The 22,300-nt window shown below is 42.2% G+C and overlaps 1 protein-coding gene across 3 annotated transcripts in view; it reads right to left on the bottom strand.

Moving 5' to 3' along the window:
* cntln (centlein, centrosomal protein) overlaps nt 1-22,300 on the bottom strand; it is a 74,201-nt gene that overhangs the window by 38,327 nt on the left and 13,574 nt on the right. For all 3 annotated transcript variants that reach the window (XR_012927401.1, XM_076032324.1, XM_076032333.1), the window contains exons 10-13: nt 16,548-16,688; nt 12,969-13,088; nt 9,522-9,643; nt 5,849-5,965 (exon numbers count right to left, since the gene is read on the bottom strand). Coding sequence is in view for 2 of the 3 variants with exons in the window: in XM_076032324.1 (XP_075888439.1) it covers nt 5,849-5,965; nt 9,522-9,643; nt 12,969-13,088; nt 16,548-16,688 (500 nt within the window). In the remaining variant the exon portion in view is untranslated. The remainder of the gene's footprint in view (nt 1-5,848; nt 5,966-9,521; nt 9,644-12,968; nt 13,089-16,547; nt 16,689-22,300) is intronic.

Genomic DNA, 22,300 nt, shown 5'->3' with positions numbered 1-22,300 from the left:
TGCATATGCCAAGAAAATGACTTGGGAAAAGTTATCACCATAGCACGGGGAAGAAAAGTAATTAGCTTTTTAGCCCACACAGTCCAGTGGAGGCCTGGTTTAATGGCTGACCACAGCTTAAATAAGTACACAAATGACTCTCCCTGAGGGGGGTGAGGAAGCAGATGGATATGTGTCGCTCCTCTATAGATTTTCCTCCATAAATGAACTCAAGTCGATGCCGCACCCGCTCTGCCCTATGTATTCAGGCTGTTAATGGGACAAATGAGCTGAAATATGCAGTATGTTGAAGCAGCTTGTTCCATCTCATGTTTCTCTTTTATGCCTTTGCAGATGCTGATGGTATTGACGTTAAACCGAAGTTCATATGCAAAACATTCAATTTTGCTGAGGGATAAGCATTCTTTCTTGGACAGAGTGGGGATTAGATTGCAGATGGAGTTCAGTGGCCAGGGGCCTCTAGTTTCACATCATAACATTGTAAAGATGGAAGACTTGGCATCCTTATTTAGTTACAGTGAGTCCAAGCACCAGTTAGCCAGAGGTAGGTAATAATCTTAGGAGTTAACGATCCAGCCCACTAGCTGACCCCGAGTTCAGCGGTGACAGAATGGATGGATGTAAAATTTTCAGAGAAAAAAAACAAACAAACAATAAAAAACCCGGCACGGTGTCTTCACTATTTCAGCATTTGTTGAGACAGAAAATTGGGAATCTTTCCATCAGTTATTTATACATTATTATGATTTCTTTAATTTAATCTTGCTTTTTGTCTTATTTTATCAAGTTTCATTGTGTTGCTTTTGTAAGTCTGTGTGTGACACATTTTGGATCAATTTTCCTGTGTTGTGTAAATAAAGTAGAGTTGTTGTTTTTTTTTTTATATATATATTTGACATTTCACTCATCACAATACTGCAGTGTTATGACTGAGAAGTTCAGTATAGACTGTGTCTGTGTAAGGCTTTGTGTAAGTACAAAAAATATATATATATTTTTTTAAATATGGAATGAATACAAATGTATCACACAATATCGGTTTCTAAGAAATTAAATTTCTGCAGTAGCAAGGGATAAACTTTGAAACGTGTTACTTCCAAATCAAAACAACTGCTGTTTTCTCATTCTGTTAATATAAACATATTCATCAAATGCATTTCCTTTCAGTGGAGGCTTTTCGTTCCAGTCCTTGACTAATGACAGGGTAATGACAAAGGGGTAAATGCTGATTTTAAATTGAAGTTTTATCACATTAATTCTGGAAATCAACGAGGTACCAGCTATGATTTGGGTAATAAAACCAGTAGTGACCTTGTCATGAGTTTGTTTCTTTTGATTAAGTGTCACAGTATATCTGTAAAAAGAAGGTTCTAAATTTGCTGTAACTAAGGGAACTCTTACAAGGCCTATGAGGCCCTCTTACTTGCATGACAATACAGCAAGCCCTGCTTTGAACATCCAGTAACCTGCAATGACTCTGAAAGCAACCATGAAACAATATAACACTGTCATAACCAAGGCATGCCAGAAAGAATGAGGTGATTCTGCACAGCCAAACACCTTTTTAAAGAATTTTAAGCCTTTTTCTTCAAATCTAAATCAAGTCAATGTAGCATCCCAAACTTTTATTCCCTTTCAACTTGTCTCTTTCACCTAAAGTAAATAACACTTGGCACACATAAAAGCATAGAACTGTCTGCAGAGACCAAGTGAAGGTGTGAGACAGGTGTCATGTATGGTAATGATGTGGTCTGAAATTTAAGCGTGTCTCAAGCTGCTCTTTTAGACCCCCATTCTTTTCAAAACATTGTCTACTCGTGAAGTCCTAGAACTTCAGCCCTGAGCCATTCACTCAGTGTCATTTGATCTTGTCTCCACCTGTGTTGCACATAACACAGCTTAGAGCACAAACTGCCAGACTCCATCCACAAGGGTGCACAACACAACATCATCTGCAGCCATTGCACATGCCAGACTACTCTTGGTTTTTAGTTTGGCGCATAAAAACACCCAGAAAGAGCAGAGAATAGGGTGAGAGAGTAAAAACACCTCTGGCATTTTCATCACTGGGGAAAAGAATCTTATTTTGGGAGTTGGTGGGGAGGTTCCCCGATGGTTAAATAAGGCTAGAGGGCTGTTCATTCATGAAAGGAGTTTGGGTAGATACAGCAAGTCACTGCTGTCAGCAGAAATGGTGACTGGTGGAGTTTAGGCAGCTCTGTGCATCATTTTTGGCTGCAGGTGATGCATTCAAATGGCAGTGGCAGCAATAGGTCTTAAATAGAAATAGGTGCTCTTATTGGGAATGAGTAGCGATTAACACTGGCTATATAGTCATTTAATACAATGTTGTGGTTCCAATGAATTCATTGATTATATTCAAGGTTGTTTTTTTTTAATAATTAAATTCCATATATTTTATTTGAGATTACGATTAAACCAAGTTGCCAAGACTGGAAGTCACACTGAAGCCTAATTATAAATAAGTGTAAACTGAGCTTTTTTTTCCCACACAATAATTATTTAACCAAATAATTAATGAAGGAAATGTCTTAGCCGCCTTATTTAAAAACATGCATAAAACATTATGTTTGTGCGCGTGTGTTTGTGGTAGAAAATGTGTCCCTCCTCCAACTAAGCCCTGGTCCGTGGGGCAAAAGACTCTCATTATTTCTAATACCTTTTAGCAAATCAAGATGAAAAGGAAAGAAATGGAGGAATATGAGGACCATCAGGGTAAACTTTATTAAATTTAATTAAATTCAACGTCGCTTACAGGGAGGGTTCACATCCATAATGGTCACTCTATGGAGGGGCTTTCACTGCTGCTGTTGTGCAAATGATCTCAAAGGCTTTTTCCCCAGTAATCGTTGGCTAATTTATGCTTTGATGTTGTCTGAGTATATCATCTTAAGGCTGAGTGTGCACTGCATGTGTTTATTCTGTTTATAGGGCCTAAATAATCCCTGCCTCTTTTTAGCAACAGACCTTTAACAACAATTATCGTACACGGACACAGAGTGCTGCAGACAGATGCATAATGAGGCAGACAGAACGATCCCGCTGCAAATTTCCTACCAGACCCCAGCCACAGTTGCTCGCCAACTACTCTGCAGTGGTGGATCTGGGCTATTTTAAATAAGGGGACTGAAGTAACAATTGTGGTCAGATTAGGGTGGTAAAGAGAGCACTATTTTAATTAAGGATGCTTCAATTGATTGGCTGCCCAACATTATATGCTCATATTCAGACATCAGTGACTGGCCGATGGTGTCAAGAAGGCTCATGAGCAGTGCTGATCATAAAATTCTATCGATTATTAAGTGCTCTCTCAAACCGTGCACTTTTTAATATCCATTTTTATTTATTGTATGTAGTCTCTCTCTCTCTCTCTCTCTCTCTCTCTCTCTCTCTCTCTCTCTCTCTCTCTCTCTCTCTCTCTCTCTCTCTCTCTCTCTCTCTCTCTCTCTCTCTCTCTCTCTCTCTCTCTCTCTCTCTCTCTCTCTCTCTCTCTCTCTCTCTCTCTCAGCTACATTGTATTGCGAAACACAGTTTCACTGTTTAAACACAGTCCTATTATATTACAACATTACATTAACAGATCAGCCAAATGTAAAATACTGGTGAATAAGGCTTCAAGCAACATTGTCACCTGTGTTTAGTGAGGAAGCGTGTAAAAGGTTCTTTGAAAAAAAAAAAAAAAAAAAAAAGAGTAACTGGTGTTGTCTGCACCGTAAGTAAATTATTTCCAAAGACAAAACAGACCTGTTTCACCTCCCTGCTTGACCTACAACCTGTCAGCAGAGATTAGCAAGGGGCCGAGGCTTTATAGCCAAGTTCATAAACACTGTAGGGACCCACTGTGCAGGAGCTATCACAGCAATATTCATTCTGGGAAATGGTCATTTGGGCAACAAGATAGTGTTTTTCAAATGTTGTTTTTAGGGAAGGTGATAGGGAGCATCTGTGGAAAAATATTAGGACAATAAGGAGGGAATGGGAGACAAATGGAGAGTCTAACCCTCACCGAGACAGCAGCCACTAGGCATTTAAAGCTTTATAAGGGGGCCTTTATTTGGCCCTAAATTTTTCAGCTGCCAGGATTTAATTAGCCATTAGTGGATCATTTCAAACACTTATCTAGCGTAACCTTCAGAAGCACAATCATTATAATACGGTCAACAGAACAACAGGCTGCAACTACTTGCCCCCAGAGTTTAGAAGGTGCTATGCTTCTATCTTGCGGTAGCAAAACAAAACACATGCTTCAGCCTTCTGTTGCCTCTCAACAGTAATTCCTTAAAAGAGATGCAAGTATTTTTTTTTTTACTGTCTAAGGTCCCAACAAATTGCTCTTTTCCATCCTGCTCCGGTCAACAGGTCTGGCTCCAGGTGAAAAGAAGAATGCAGGGCTTAAATAATGTGTATAGAGGTTTAGAAAATCAGAAAAACATGGGAACTTTAAATGTGTAAGGCATTAAATTCAGTATGAGTACAAGTACACAAGTGTGCAGATGAGAGCAGTGTTTTCAGGTTTAAAGACCACAGCCAAGTTTGTATAAACCGCTTGGGTACGATGGGGCCCTGGGGGCAGGAATGGAGGAGATGAAGTGGAGCTGGTCAGGGGCACATGAAGGGGATCAACACTAACCCCGGCGGAGAGGCCAGTTACACAGCTCAGGGAGAGGCCAGCCGCCCTCCATCCCTCGTGGTTTCCCTTTCAGGTCAGTTCCAAGGACCCCGCGTGCTACCTGTAGCCCCACCCCCTTTGCTATCCGGCAGCTCTCTTCTGCCGGGCTCCGCTCCAGTCGTGGCTGGGAAGCCTGGCAGGAGGATGGACATCCCTTAACAGGCAGCATCGGAGGCACTAGGGCTGCTAGCCTGTAATTAGCTCGGACAGCTCAGGCTTGGAGAGAGGCAGCCAGGCTATATCATAATGAGCTCAACTGGGATTAGGAGGACAGGGCAGGGGGTGAGCAGAGGGGAAAGCAGTACTGGGAGTGGGGGCGTGGGGGGTGGGGGCAGGTACCAGACTTCTGGCCCCTGCCTACTGCAGCATCACAGAGGGGCAGAGGGAGGCAACTGGGAAGGCAAGTAGGAAAAGGGAAAGTGGAGGGTATAGAGGCATAGGATAGAGAGAGGGAAGAGGTCAGCAGGGGTGAAGGCTAAGGAAGGGAGGGAGGAACAGACTGTGGCTCGAGGCTAAGCTTTTGTGGAGCACCAGTTCACTGTTAGCTGTTGGGGTTACAGGGGCTTCCCTACATCTACAAAACAATGGCTTTTATTTACCCAGACAAGAACAGAAGAAAAAAATAATAAAAATGATAACATTTAAAAAAAACAAAACAAATAAAGTGAAAGGAGGCAGTAATTAAATGCTGCAAAGTAGGAATAGCCGCATTTAAATAATAATAAATAGACAAAATAAAAATTACAAGACTTTATTTCAGCTTCTGCTCTTTTGCAGACATTCTATTTGTATTCATGGTACTTGTCACAGTATTAAATTATGTCCCATCTCATCTCTGCACCTGCATAGTGGGCAGCACCTGGGCACTAATCACACTCTCTTCCTCTATCCTCTCCTTCCTGTTACTCAAGTCATTCAAAGATTTAGATTAAACCTCCAAGACGACTACTTGTGCAACCTCTTTGCTGATCAAACTAACAACGCCTGTCAAAAATGTTCACGTGTTTCCTGTGGAAGGATCTTACATTTCTGGGAATCTTGGGCCTGAATTTTTTCAGAATGAGTAAGAACCTAATAATCCTGGCATTAGCCCCCCTAGACTAGCTACTAATGCTAGAGTAATGTCTGTGTCCCACGACTTGACAGCAGGTGACTTACTTTTCCATTGAGAGTTTCCTGGTTTGATTTTTAAAGTAGGCCAGCTCATTCCACACTGCATCGCTGTCCTCTTGCCTTAGCTGCGACGGTTCCGCACGCTGTGTTTTACCACCTGACCTAAACACAACCACACACAGAACAGAATACAGAATATTGAATATAAAAGTTGAAAAAATTCAACACAAGTGCAAATATTAGAACATTCTTTGAATTTGGAAATAAGCACCCTACGTGTGGCACTCACATGTACAGAGAGCACAGAGAGCAAAAATAATATATAAAAAAAATGTTCAGCAGTGTACATTACCTTGCTACCTCTGGCCAATTCACAAGGGGCACCATGGCCCTCAAGTCTTGTTCGGTTTTTGTTATTCAGCCATCTTTAGCAGTATTTAAATAAGCAGCCTTGACTTTGACATTTCAGTGGCGGATCCTGTACACACGTATGCATGTTTGTGAGCGCCCAGGGCGCTGCCCGTGTGGCAGGGCGCTGGACCATTCCCTGTGTGCCATGCAAATGTAAAACATGGCCAAAAAAAAAATAACACACACACACACATGCAAACGAGGTCATTCAAATGTCTACACCTCACTTATGAATACTTAATGACACTTTGAGCTCCATAGCTGCGCCCTCCATTGAACTCCCCCTTCTACATGCGCACACATGTGCACGCTGTCGCCGCTGCTCCTGACTGCATCCTTGCACATCCCGACTCATCCATCAGACCGAGCCAGGCGCATTCAATTGCTATCAAGTGTTTAGTTTGGGAACTAAGAACGGCCCCCAGTTAGACATCGCAGGTGTTGAAAGTGGCACCAAAGAAAAAGAACACTGTTTTTCTCTCGCAGTTTTATTCTACAATCAATTGTTAGTCAGTCGGTGAGGTGGAGATGTGAAAATGGATTGTGAGGGTCACCGCTGCTGCAGAGGGCTCCCTTTCCTGTGGTCATTATTGGCTATGTAGACACAGACACTCCACGCTAATACCAGTTAAACCGTGGAGCCTGGGAGTTGGGCTACTGAACAACAGCAAATGTTTTCATTTAATACTGCTAATGCCCTTGTGAGCAATTTGGAGCCCTTGAACGTATTCAGAGTCTATGTTTGTAAGTCTATATATGGGCTATCTGCAGGCTTTGGTTATTTTCCCAGAGTGTGAAGCTGCTTAACAGATAATCTCACTATATTGTCACAGACTGATATACTTTTCACCATTTCTGCTGCGAGCAGAGGGAAGATTTAGCCTAAACTGCAGCGAATCTCGACCCTGCCTGCAGCGATCTAAGTGTATATTATTTACCTACAGCTCTGCGGTATCTCTGCGTGACTTTTTCAGGTATGTTGGGCATGAATTATCTTTATATGAAAGGTGTATGACATTTTATTAAGCCACAGGAAAGCTTTATACACTTTAATTTGTTTACAGTGGGTCGAAAAAGCTGTTGAACATGAAGCCATGAGAGAGCTATCTTCCTCGGGCCTCAGAGCCTCCTCCCCTACGGTTTTCTAGTTTCCATTATTAAGCAGGAGGAAATGGAGAGAACTTTTCCACGCTGCTGCGGCTAATTGCTCTGATTCAGGGGAATCTGTTTATGGGCGCAACTTTGATCTGAGTACGGATGCTTTAATAACCTTTAATTTTATTTCCTCACCCCCATCGTCCCCAGTCTGATTAAAAAACTTTTTTTCCCCTCCTCTAATATAAATAAGAAGTTGGCCTTTTTTCTTGCCCTCTCTTCATGCCATTTTGGGAAAATATGGTAGTAATGGTGAATGGCAGGGCAGTTTCACTGGGGCTGGCCAACACCTCACGGCTTGCATGGTAATGAGCCAATGCAACCTTCGTCAGCCTTGTGATTGGCTGATAGTTTTACCTTGGGCGGGACTGGCTACCATCACTAAGCAGCTTGCTATCCAGCAGGTATTTGTATGATTTAACACCTAATTCTGTTGATGAGAGGTCAAGATTGCTAAGAGTTAATGTAAATCCTTGAAGGTAAAGAAAAAATAAAGTGAGAGTGTAAAACCAATTCATATCATCCTGCATGCGCTCCATTATTTGTAGTACAGAAATATTTGCACAAAAGTCAAGGAGGAAGAATTGCCAGACTTATCTGGAGGTCCTGCACACAAAAGCAGAAAAAAAAAAACCAAAAAAAACGACCCCCCGCATCTCTCCAAAAAGGCAACAACACAGCATGGAAGCTGCGGGGAAATCCCTAACAAGCAGGAAATGCAATGAGACTCAACGCCTATCCCCACTGACTTGTTAGGGCCCTGATTTCTCAGCACTAATGGGAGTATTTAAGTCATTTTTTATTGTTTCTCATTCACGCTGGCATTGCCCCAGTGGGTTGAACAGCTATTTAAGGATGGGGCTTAATGCCAAACGAATGCCAGCATCATAACATTGAGTGACTGGCCAGTGCCATTGAGGGTTGTGACTGAAAAGGGCAGAGCTGCCTATCGCATCAATTTCATGTCAAATCAGTCATGAAACAAAAGTGCATTGACAGTGATACCACAAACTTATTATCATAGACTTTAGGCTCCTCTTGTTTCTTCTGTGTGTAAGCACACCCAGGTTTAGCTGATTAGATCAGAATTCTGTTGTTTATAGATAGAATGGTGGGAATAAAGTTATTAACAGAATTGCACGAAACAATTTTTTTTGATATGGCGGTAAAATGTGTGACAGTCAAAGTGATGTTGACTTAGAGGTTTTTGTTCCCCTTACATCTCTTTGTCTTTGCCCCTACTGCCTCATACACACGCTGTTGAGCCGCGCTGAGCTGACATGAGCCGAGTCAAGCCCGCCGCTGAACACACTCCCTCTCCCTCGCTCCACTTTCACACAGGCTCACGTTGCGCGGCTGTTTTCTTTAATTAACCCGCGGAGAAAACAGCTGAGGGGGTCGACACTTTGCTCCCGCTCGGCCACCAAACATATGTACCCTTAATAAAAAGCCTAAAATGATGCTAAAATAGTAAAGAAAGAGAGGCAAATGGAGAGAGGAAGCATGGGAGACAGAACAAGGAACCCATAATGATGACAATTTCCAGCATATTTTCTTTTTACTGTGTGTAAAAACCCTGTGATTTTGGTGATGATAACAAGTTGAAACAGGAAATGGCCCTCCAATCTCCACAGGCTTTCTCAAACACCTTGCACCCCCAGGACCAGACACCTCCACCCCTGGCTCTCACATCCTAATGAATGCAACGGGAGAACACACACACACACACACACACACACACACACACACACACACACACACACACACACACACACACACACACACACACACACACACACACACACACACACACACACACACACACACACACACACACACACACACACACACGCGCGTGCGCGCAGGCACACAATTGGTCCTAAAAGGGTTTAAATACTCAAGAGTTTTTTTTAAAGACAAAGGAAAGATTTTCTTTTACTTCTTCTAAACCCAGCGCTCGGGTTTTTCAGACGTGTGGAGAGCATTAGGTCCTTAAGAAAAGTTGCAGCAGGTTTAAGAAAAACAGAGAATTTCACAGCACAGTGAGTTTTGACAGAGACAAAGTATTTGAGTATTTGTGTGTAATTCAAGTTGTTTTGGGTATGACTGTAAATGAACTTGTGTGTTTGCAAGGACATGACTGTCTACTTACAGGCCATTTGATTTCTTCATCTCTTTCAGTTGCTCACTGACCACCTTGTAGTTGTCCTGAATCAGACACAGGCGCTCCCGGCGTCGGTCATGTGCCTTTTTCAATTCTTCATTTTCCTCCATCTACCAAGCAAAGTGACACGTTTGGTTTATTTTCCATTGAAACCAAAGTCCTCGTTTCGACAAGAGTGTAGCGATGAGCTTTTGAATTGTTCCTCACCTCTTACACATTTATTTTTTATTTATTTTTTGTTTAGAGCTGAAGCACTTAAGCCGGATAGACACAAGCAGGACGGGCACTCCATGACAAGCACTCTCACTCAGCAAGTAAGACGACGTAAAAGGTTGGCATTCACAAAACAAGTCAATGGAGCCGCGGAACTCCAACCAAATCAATATACAAACTTATGCAGGCACACACTTTTTTAGTGAAGTTATGAACTGATGACCGGTTCAAGTTTTGTCGGTGGGGTTTGCAGCGGCGGTTTGCCGCTGACACCGTTGTTGACAGCCATTAAAACACAGCGAGATTGGGCTCCCGCTTTAAAGAAGAAGTAGGAGAAGACAACATATAGATTTTTCCTGTCAGGGGCACCCTCTCCTCCCCACCACACTGACCTTAACAGCTTGGGCAATGGAGAAAACACTTTCAACAGGCAGGACAAACAGAGGTTAGCACACAGCAAAGGGAGGAGAGAGGTGTAGGATGAAAATAGAGGAAAGCGAAAAGAAGGGGGGGGGAAAAAACAGTAAGCGAAGAATGAAAAGAAAGAGAGAAAGTGAATGGAAGAGTGCAGGACAGGTTTCTGCTTGAGTGGCCAGGGCTGGGGAGAGTTGTCGAGCGCTTTCTGAGGGGAAGGAGCTTGTTTACTGCTGATATGACACGGCTGCCCTGCAGAGAGGGAAATGCGAGCCCTCAGCCCTGTTATTATTAACAAGGACAAAGAGAACAGAGAGAGCACACAAACATTTTGCCGTATATAGAAAAAAAAACCCGACACACACACACACACACACACACACACACACGCACACACGCACACACGCACACACGCACACACGCACACACGCACACGCACACACGCACACACACACGCACGCGCGCACGCACGCACGGGAAACGTCCATCCGCGCTGCCAGTGTGACAAGTATAGATTTTCCCTTGTGCGGATTATTCACAGAGGACATCGCCGAGACATCTTCGACCTCTTCAAACTGCCCCCAACCTCTCATAAACAAGGCTCTAATGAAAGGGGCCAGAGCAGGGCAGCGCTAACTGGTGGAGCTGGGGGAAGAGACAGAAGAGTCAGGGCTAACTGATGGAAGGGAGGGCAGCAAGATGGACAAGTGGCAGGGCATTAGCCACATCATGGCTTTCCATGCCCCTTATAGAGCTTCCCCTGGGCAAGCCCGGCTTTGGTCATCAGGCCACAGACCCTTGCCCATCGATCACCCCCTTCCTCGGCCGGCGTACCCATCTGTGGATGTTCTCAAGCTGAAAAATAATTACACGGCGGTGGATACTGAAGGAGAGCAGAGGCCATTATTAGGAGTATTGTTTGTTTGTCTGCCGCTGTTAGCTGCTAAGGTCAACATGTCAATGGCACGGGCTGCTGTGCCCAATTTGTAACGCACTCTATTTGAAAGAAGTGAGTAGGATCAACTGACAAACAGCTAAACGGAGAGTGAAGCACTGTCTCTTGATGATGAAGGTAAGGTTTCAACTGTGCATATGTGTGTGTGTGTGTGTGTGTGTGTGTGTGTGTGTGTGTGTGTGTGTGTGTGTGTGTGTGTGTGTGTGCGTGTGTGCGTGGGATGGGGATGGGGCCGCGCGGTGTGGTGCAAAATTCAAGCACTAAATAATTCTCCGGGCAAACTGCCTCATTATTGAGGTCACAGATTTGAATTGCCAATCCCGGCCTTTCTGCGCAAACCTTTGCTAAATGCACCTCGGCTGACAGACACGTAAATGGCACCATTAACTAAGACAGTCAGGCGTGCCATCTGAATCTATGCCTGGCATTATCGCCTGACGAGTGATGTAATTCAGACACTTCAGATCTGACAAGACAATAATGCCTAATGCGTTCCTGGAACTGTGTTCCGAATGGGATGACCTCTGCGGAAATAAGACAGCCACCGGTTGGCCTGAAAGGTTGAACGATGAGGAAGGGCAGCAGAACGGCCGTGAAGGAAAGTTTAAATAAAAAAGAAAATGGGGGAAGGGAAAATATTTTCTCCTGTATCAAAGTGAAATAGCCAGGAAAAAAAAGTCAAGACGTAGGGCTTCTGGTAAGGTCAGAGGAAGACGTGTGTGTGTGTGTGTGTGTGTGTGTGTGTGTGTGTGTGTTCTCCTTGCATTGATTTACATAAAGAAAAAAAAAAGCCATGTGGGATCAATAGTATTTGAGGGCTATGCTATATTGTTTCAAGAAAGGGGGAAAAAAGCTTGAATGTCCATTATTACCATTTCTCTGCTGCCTACGCTCGGTTTGTTTGCACATGTACACATTTGCACCGAGTGACTGTGAGTGCATATAATGAACTGTAAGTTAAGGTTAGGAAAAGGCATTTGTAGCACAAATGCTGTTGACTCTACAATGACTTAGACTTATTAATGCCGCAGAGCTTTTTCATTGGGTTCTAAAGCAGGCCAAAACATTCTAGCCGGACCAGGGCCTGTCAGGCTCAAGTTTGAGGCAGGCGCACCCAGCTAGTATCATCAGAACTGAGGCCGAAGCAGAGCCTGGGCAGAGGTGCGTCTGGCTATCTCACGAAGAGCAGATCTTCAAAAACACAACATGTCATTTGAAACAATACCAGGCGAGCTTCGAACACAATCAATTAAAGATTCTAAAGAAAGAAAGAACAAAAGAAAGTAGGAAAGAAAGACATAAAAAAGAAAGCAAGCAAGAAATAACTTGTTTTGTTTCACTGACAATTAAAAAATATAACCATGCTGCACGGGCTTTGCATTTTTCTCTTAATACTAAACATTGAAAATCCGCCATTACTATCTCATTTATAAAATAAATTATTAGTTTGCTTGGAAGGAAAAAAAGGACTAAAATCATCAGTTTCACAGAAACACCCACTGGACCTTTTTACATCAGGGTCATGTTGAAATTAGAATTTTCCTCTCTAACACCTATGAGCTGACAGATGCAATGTCGTGAATGGTGCAACAAGCAGCTTTATCTCTTTCATTCACTATCAGTGACATCATATTGTTTCATTACCACCATTTCATATGGTCAACAATGCATTCAGGAAAGTCAAATCTCGGTTGGCCTCATGTCAGTTACACGTGGGAGAAAAAAGAGATTTAGACGTAAAGAAAATTCGCAATGTGAAAACAGGAAACAAAGGACATAATAAGACCTTTAAAAAAGTAAGGGATAAAAGGATTAAAGTAGATGAGAGGATATCAAGTGTATTAGCTCGTTACCTTCAATTGCAACAGCTCGTCAAGGTCTCGAATTCTCTGATCCGTCTCTCTTCCCCTCCCACTGCTCAAATCCAGACTGCTGGCTGGGGACAGGGACCTGGACCGCTGCGTTGCAGTGCCCTTGGGAAAGGTGAGCAAAGAAGCACTGGCTTGAAAGCTTCACCCTTACACACGAGCACAAACCGCTCGCAACAATTTACATTGGCAGAAACACTCAGGGATGTCAGTATTCTAATTATCTGTGCTCATTCTATGCCCCTCTCACCTTGAGTAAAAGCACGCATATTGTCTTCTTCAGTATGCGCTTGGAAACATTTGCACAAATGTGCTACCACAGGAATAGAAAGAAAAAGAGGAAGCGGCAGTGTGCAGGAACTAGAGGGAGGAGGATCACTTTGGTGAGTGTGTGCGAGTGTATTTAGAAGCGGCCGTTGCAAGCTGAGAGCAGCAAAGGTTTCTCCCTGCGACTGGCTAATGAGTATGTTCATTTCCATTTACATTGTTTCTTTGACAATAATGATGTCCCATTAGGGGAGACTAAAGGGGCTATAGATTCCAGAATGTGCTGGGCTTCATTACAAGAGGTGGGCAGGGAGGCTGCTCTAATTGCTCTACTAGGGGCCTCCAGGTTACACTTGATAGGACAACTGGTAGAGCCGCCGATTAGGAGGGGCGGGAGGGGAGCGGGGCGTATTTGCGAGCCAGCCTCTCCTGTAGAAATAAATAAAGAAAGTGAAGAAGTGCCGGGGCCACACTGTAGAAAAGCAGTGGGAACAATATGCTAGTGGAATATGAATATGAGAGGATATGAGCCCCCCTGTGGTGCCAGGCAGGGCTGACCAGATGGCAGGCTAAAATATGCGATGAGACTAAACGAACTCCTCTCCTTGGACTGGAGTAGATGAGGGAGTTGAGGCCAGCGGTGGAGGGGGAGTGTGCAGGTTTTAGAAAAAGATGGTCAATCAGTCAGTGCCCTCCCCTCACAAAGTGAACTCCGACGGCTGCAAGTGCTCTCTTGTCCACTTGCGTTACACTTTTAAACCAGGTTCACACAGTATCAATCACATGATGGTCTTTTTTTATTTAAAAAACAAAAAACAAAAACATTATTAATACAGGTCTGCATGTGCTGTGGTCCTTCTTTCTGGTGCCACTCAGCTCCATTTTATTTCCAGGGTAAAAAATCCAGCCATTCATTGTTAAGTTCTTAACGATGTATGAAAGAATGTTGCTAATGGCATAATGGATATAATAACAAAACCCACTGGATATAGAAGGAAAAAAACAAACTCCCACTGCCTGCCATTTAACGCAAAAGCCTCTTTAAACGTCTTGATTTCTACATACTGTGACTGCTCTCTTAATTGAACACGCAAAAATCAAGAGACATTAGTGTCAGTTGACAAGCAAATCTCACATTCTATCACAACACTGTGTCTACTTGTGAAAAATAAATAAATAAATGGAGACATTTAAATATGCTAACATGACTGGGATCTTGCCCTTGGACTGCAGTTGACTTCAGTGACCCAGTGTAGCAGTTATGTTAATATGCTGGTATGGTTGCCAAACATGTGTTCCAACTCAGCCTTAATGACTCTATGCAACTAATTAGGAGATTGATCTGCATATTCCTGACGAGTGGCTGAGCTTGTAAGTGCACAGGGAAAACATGGACGCTGAAAGGTAACAAGAAAAAAAAAGGGAAGGGGGGTGAAAGGGTGAACTTAAATAAAGAGCTAAACTGAAAAATGTTCTGATCATAAATGAGAACTGCTTCTCAATTGATCCAGCATAACCTGCATGCACTCCCATTAGTTGCATATACTGAGGCAGCCTGCCATAGTACAACCATATTTTAAAGGGCGTCTCATGCATTCATATATTTGTGGCACGTACCACAAATCGACTTTTGCGCACAGCTTTGCCACCACCGTGCACACAGCAGACATTGTGTACCCAAACAACCAAAAAAAGTGTTCAATGCAAATGGATGCACGTATTTACTGTGGTGTCTGTAAAACAGGAGAATTCTTATATCGGTTGTTTCTCTCTTCCCTTCACCTGTCCTCCACAACATCTTGCTCTCCCAGTCTCCTACAGAGAAGGGTCACTGTCATCAGCGGGTGTCTTTATGATTTCAGCAACATTTCCAGTGCCCACCACAGAGCCTGCTCAGGTGCAGAATGATTGTTGTGCACACACAAAAGCAACTAAGGATACATTCACACTATCACACAATGTTTTAGGAAGTAAACCAAAAAGCTAACTGGGACATTACAACAAAATGCCTGTCATGAGTTGCCTTTGAAAAACTGCTCTTTGATATCTTAATTTATTGTACGCTCTTATCTTATCTTATATTTGGCGATATAAAGATTGCAGCAAAACAAAGCTGCATTTACTTTAATAGTTAGGTATTATTACATTACCAATCTGCCTGACTTAATGCTATTGATGAGGCAGTCTAGGAGCTCAAAGGGGCTCAAGCTCCAGTTTAAGTCCCCTGAAAAGCCTTGATCTAAGCGTTGAATATGGTGTGAATGGGGCCAGTGAGGCTTGTCTTACATTGCTCCCTACATGAAGTGAAACTGAAAATTTGATCTAAAAATCATCAATCATAACCATATTAAATTTGAAACTTTTACATTGTTAATCTCACCCTATTCTTAATTGAAACTGTGTTGGTCATATTGATTATAAAAGAAGTAGAAATTTAATGAAATCTCTGATTTGCCCAATGCAGTGTGTGTGAAAGGTTTCAAATGTTGAATTCTCAGTTTGATTTTGCCTACATTAAAGTTAATTAAAGGAAAAGGACAGCGTCTGCACAGTTAGGCTAGCTCCTCTATTCTTTCCAAAAATTAAAAGAGAATGATTTTTCTTTTCATTCACATCACAAAATAGTAGTAAACATGTAATCTGGCTAAAAATCCATCACAACTGTTTAATGCATTGTGTCAAATAACGTGCGACCAACAACACGGCAGAAATTATGAGAGGGGAAGCACATCAAAAAAATGTTGATGCAACATTTAGTCTACAAAATGATTACAATACATGTAGAAACTGCACAAACGAGCGGAACAGAAGCACTTCCACTGTGGCTATAATGAGGACAGCTGTATAAATCAAACAATGTGTCTTCAGGCCAGATTTAGAGTGAGTGAGGCCATTTAGAAACATGTCCTGCCAAACTTATGAGTGGAATACTGAGAAGATCAAAAGCTTCTTTCTTGTTCATAATGTACTGCTGAAGCGGTAAATTAGCCAGTGCCTGAGCCCAAGGCATGCGTGAAACTAGCAGCACACGTCGGCCTGGTCACAGTAGGAGGGGTGACTGTGTGTGTGTGTGTGTGTGTGTGTGTGTGTGTGTGTGTGTGTGTGGACAGTTCAGGACAAAGGTTGGCAGAGGCAGGGTAGGATAAATCACATGACTCTCTAGACTATTTCCTTCATATCTCTTCTCTAGGTCTTTGATCTAATCTCTGCAAAGTGGTAACGGGTAAGTATGGGCATGTTAGCTCCTCACCCACATGCTGGCTCTGTCATAATTGGCACTCATGTGTGCTAACCTACCTGCTGTCTTCTGAAAGAAGTGGTGGATCTGCGTTGACGGGTCTGATCCTCTGGCCTTGGATCTGATCCTCCAGTGGCGGCCCGGTCAGACTCAGGACAAGACGTCTGAGCTGTACCATCAAGTTGCCCTGACAGGGTTGCCTGTAGAAAATCCATATATAGCATGAAAACAGGATGGGACCACTGTATATCTGCTTGAAGACACAGAAAAATAAAACTAAAAAAATACAACAAACGTTAATCCAGTTTCTTGAGCGCTTGCCATGAGCGCACGTCGCAAACTCTAAATTGAATTGACACAAAGTGCACAGACAAGTGCACAGTGCATGTGTCAATCAAAAATGATAGCCGTTAATACAACGTTTTTGGAGTTTAATCTGCATTTGGCTATCAAATGAAACAAGCTGAACTTAATTGCATTATTACAGAGTTGACTAGCAATAGTTTACAGTTCAGACCCAAAATGTTTATAGGTTTATATATAGGTGATGGTCAGGCACTTAATTTTGAAACAATGAAAACATTTCAGAAAACGTAAAATTAATGATGATCAATGTGATCAATTCTTTAAAACTGAAGTTTCATGTTTATACTAGGTCTGACAGAAATGCCTGAAGGAGATAAGGAAATACCATTGACACATCACCTCGAAGACCCAAACTGCAACAATATTTTCCAATAAGAACAAGATTACTGACAGATGCAAATCTCTCTTGTATTGATTTTTTTTTTATTTTCTCAGACATAAATCAAGTCCTAATATAATTGTGGAAAGTGATTTAATAAACACATACCTGCATGTGACGACACAAGGATATTTGACAGGGACAAGTTTAATAAACAATTCACTTTTTTTGGCAATGCCTCAATTATCTTTTTGTGCGTGTCATTGTGTCATTAAGCATGTGCAATTTAAATATCACTAAAAGTGTCAACCAGCATTTGTACACTTCAGAACTCTGTGAGGGTTTTGATAACTTAATAAATGAGCCGACTAGTCCCATGTGATGCTCACATGCATGCTTACATACACACCACGGCAGTAACATTGTGAGGATGACAGTGTGCCAAACAAGACATTCAGACACCCAGATTCTCTTCTTAAAAGAAACACTCCAGATGTTTGATGTCTGATTCCATCAGCTTTCTATATGTATTCCCACCTGTTTCCTGTAAAAATCTGAAATCAACAACGCTTTAACGCTTCAAGACAAATCCTGTGATTAAGAGCGACATCGTGCGATTGCTCCGAGGCCAGGTACTAAAAGAAACCCACACAGGATGTCATCACCTTTTTTCCAACAAGTCCTGATTGCATTATCAGAAACCTGGCAACTGGGCGTGACCTTGTTAACTGCCAGGGTAATCAACTTTAACCAAAGGGGAGGAGAGGGGATGATAAATTATTAGTGAGGAAGATTTTGTTCATGTTTTATTAAATTGGCCTGTCAAAGGGGGTTGGTCAAATTATCTTGGGTCTCGTTTATTGGAGGCCGGCCATATTGGCGCATCTGTTACAATTATTTATAATTTCTAAGCAGTCAGGAGGACGGACTTTGGTTTTTCGGCATCAACCCTATAAAGCAATTCCGATATTAACTGACGTGGGAGAGGTTTGGGTTTTGTTTTTCCCCCTTTCAACTCAAAATTTCTCTCATGCACAAACTCTGCATGTAAAAAAAAAGTAAATATATTATTATAAGCTGCTTATGGAAAACAAAGGACAAGGAGAGAGGAGAACAGCAATTGCGACGAAGAAAAGAGCAAAAGATCAGGAGGAGTCTGAAGGAAGGGAGGAGGAAGAGAGCGGGAGAGAGAGCGAGAGAGAGAAAAAAAAAAGCCAGTCTCGGTAATTACTGAACACGATTAGGTTCTTGGGGGAACTTGTCTGGCACTCGTAGGCCTCGCTGGTGAGGATGCGGCAGGCAGGACCATATGGAGCGAGGCTTGTGATTGTGCTCCCTGAAGCTCGTGACCCGTCTGCTGCCGAGCCCTTGAGCTGAATGCGAAATGAGACTTGCCAGGCCTAATGTTCTACACATGCACCATTTATGCCACAAAACAAATCTGATCACTGTTAATTATGTAGCAGCTATGATCAGGAGGGGCCCTGCCACACACACACACACACACACACACACACACACACACACACACACACACACACACACACACACACACACACACACACACACACACACACACACACACACACACCTTTTATGATTTGATAGTCTTCAGAAGTGAGGGCGAGAAGGTGAAAGTCGCACCTGCACCGGGCCAGACACACTTTGTATTCAAATAGAGATTTTTCTAAGAATGCATATGTCCCTCCGTGAATGAGTGTGTGATAAATGGTTGTGCCGTGAAGAGGGAATTTACAGAAGGACAGCGCACAGTGAGGGGGATGTCAAGGGCGCGCGCGTGAGTGTGTGTTTTTGTGTGCATGTACACAGCTAGGAGTCTTCCCACACAGCCTGTTTGACCCGGGCGTTATGTGCATGAACGAGTGAGCGCACGTATCTGCTGCGGCACATGGCTGCTCTTCATTAATGAGGCGAGCTGTGCCGCGCAGAGGTTCTCATCTAATGAGAGCGGTTGAGATGGTAAAACACACCGCTGGACTCCATGTCATTAGTGTGTCTCTGGCCCTGGACATGGACCAGTTCCAAACACACCCTCGTAAGCAAACACATGTTGACAACAGTATCTGCTGATAACAGGCAGCGCAAAGCACGCAATCAGCGGTTAACAAAAATAGCATTATGTGTTGCACGTCATGAAATATTCATCGGCCTTTACTTTTGAGGCATCATACATGTGGAAGTATGGCCTTTCCTTTCATTTTATATGAAAAGGGTGGCTGATACATCTACGGGGAAATTGAAAATATGCATTTGCAAGCAGAAGGTTGCACTAAATTTTTAACACACACGTTACAAAAGTTCTGACAGTAAAACAAGAGTGTAGTAGTGACGGATTTCAAGGGGTACTGTGTACACATATTATATATATGTATATGTGTATATACACACATACACACACATATTTCACAGCTTTGTGGGTTTAAAAAAAATCATCACGATAGCAAAATGTGTAATGTTATTGCGTAATGTACATGTAATTAGAATCTTCTGAATTGTTGTTATAGAGTTATAAGCATTTATTGATTAGTAAATGTGGGAAATGGTCTCATTGTAAAATGTTTTACCTGTACTTTCTCTTAAGTTAATGAAATCCACATACTGTCTTTAACTAACTCTTACAAATGTTAGCAAGAATAAATGTATTATTTATTTATTTTTATAATTTCTTTAAAGTGTGTGCTTGTTCTCAGCCATATTGAAGACTCATTGCAAAACAATACTAAGACCAAAAAATTGTGATTTGGATGAATAGACATAATATCAAGATACAAAAACGACCCCAGTTTACTAGAAATGGTGTAGTTTTGTCTTTAATGTGTGTTCTTTTTGTAATGACTTGTCATAACGCTTTTGGGAATTCTATTTGTGGATACACAAAAAAAGTTGCCTCTTTAGTTTTAATACAACAAAATGGGCATCTCCCATTTGTATTTATGCAAAACTCTTCTGGAATGAATGAAAGTACCTAATTTTCCCTTTCCAATGCTGATGAGAGAGTAACTGGTGCATTGAATGACTGCCCACACAATTACCAGCCTACCACTCATTTACTGTGGGGAAGGCTCCAGAAAGCCTCAGGTCTGCAACGGATTTTAATGCTTGTCTTTAATCACCGCACAGCTCTGACAATAGCCAAACACTTGGCTACTATAAATATAGTGATGCAGTTTGGATGTAGCTGTGAATGATTAAACATTCATCCTCCCTTATCCACGCCTTTTTTTGTTTGGGGGTTACTAATGAGGGATCTTTCCAGCTTCTTGATTATGATAGGGACCAAAACACCTGGCAAGCCCAGCCTCCTAACTTGGCAGTCTGTTTCAACTGCATCTCACTCCATGTGGGGGTCAAGCAAGTGCCTGATCAACAGACAAACTCCACAACAAGGAGACATTTTTTTTTTACGTATTATTATTATTATGTTTTCTAATTTATGATACTTTATTTTAATTACATGAATATGTTGAATCACAAACACCAGACATACAAAACAGTAGAACACACATCTACTCACCCTCAACCAAACACTGAATAGCGGATCTTTTCTTTCTTTAAAATAAATAAATAAAAAGTCTTTGAATTTTGTTAATGAGTTGGTAGTAATGTGTCCTGTGAGAATGTAATTGAAATTTACATTCTCAGTTAAATAATGTAATTGAGAATGTTATTCTTAATTACATTCTATTGAGAATATCGCAACAATACTCATAATTGTATTTACACTTCAGGCCCTTTACCACTGCTTACGTTTTCTATTTTTGTTGTTTCTTGTGACATGTCCTGATATTTGTGACAAGTGTGTGTCTCTGTCTTCTAGGCCAGATCACCTTTGTCAAGGAGATCTCGATCTCAACGGGTCATTTTCTGGTTAAATAAGGTTGGGGGGAAAAAAAACTTCAAACTTCTGACAGAAAATCTTAGTATGGAGCACAGAATAATACCACACAATGGGTGTTATTCCTCTTTTGCCCCAATTCCACAAAACCACTGCAGGAGGGGTGTTCAAAGTCGTGGCTCTGGACGGTATTCAAATAAGCACTGGGACTCCCCCAAGTGCTCCCGTTGTGATCAACACTTTCATCACCTCCGACGGTAACTTCCACCCAAACATTCAAATTTAAAATCAAATCCGTCTTAACAACCTAAGCATTAGAATTTAACAGGTGTTCGGGAGGAAGTTGTTACAGAATTTGCAATTATGCGCTCAGGTACACGCGCCTTCATTCGAACGTGCAGCCGCACACGTACCCACAACCTGTCTGAGAAATTACAGGAGTGAGAAACAAGAAGCCCTCCTGACTGAGCGCTATACCTTGGGATACCTGATCTGTTCGCTTTGATGTCGGTGGGTAAGAAAGTTAAGGAAACAAATCAGCCAGAGAGCAGCTACATGTGTTCTGTAAACAAAAGTTAATATTAACTCCTCCGCAGGTTTCGTATGCAGGATTTTCTAATTACCACTCAAGACTGGAAACACAGTATCAATTGTTATTCTGAGGGTGGAAGAGACGCGGGCAAAGTTTAGCCTTATAAAACAATCATTGTATGTGCATATAAATAAGATTATTCCGTTTTGGACACACACACACACACACACACACACACACACACACACACACACACACACACACACACACACACACACACACACACACACACACACACACACACACACACACACACACACACACACACGTATGCAGACATTCACAGAAACCACTAACTACATCCTCTCTAAATGTAGTATTAATTACTGTGGGAACTCTGCAGTACTGTTTTTAATTACTGACTAAATGATCCATTTATATTTCATTGCTTGTTAAATTAACAGGGTTAAGTTACACAGGGCGATTATAACTCACTTAACATTTGAGCCAATATCTTTTGACTTCTGCAGACTAGGGGCAGCGCTGTCAGGAAGCATCAACCAGTCAAATTAAACAATTACACTGTGCCGAGCCAAACAAATTACTCAGTTGCCTTGCCAATATTACATCAGCTGAAAGGATGTTTTATCTGAAGCAGCAAGTAGTTTTAGAAGAAAACTACAATTCTGTGCAAACACGTTGCAGACTTGATGGGGAATCTAGAGTGTCGGTAGAAAAG

This window comes from Nelusetta ayraudi, unplaced genomic scaffold (genome assembly GCF_046127955.1).
Source record: "Nelusetta ayraudi isolate G7.1 ecotype Tasmania unplaced genomic scaffold, CSIRO-AGI_Nayr_v1 ptg000004l, whole genome shotgun sequence".
In the NCBI taxonomy this organism is placed as follows: domain Eukaryota; kingdom Metazoa; phylum Chordata; class Actinopteri; order Tetraodontiformes; family Monacanthidae; genus Nelusetta; species Nelusetta ayraudi.
Note: the sequence above shows the minus strand (reverse complement) of the source record. Positions and strands in the feature narration are given on the sequence as shown.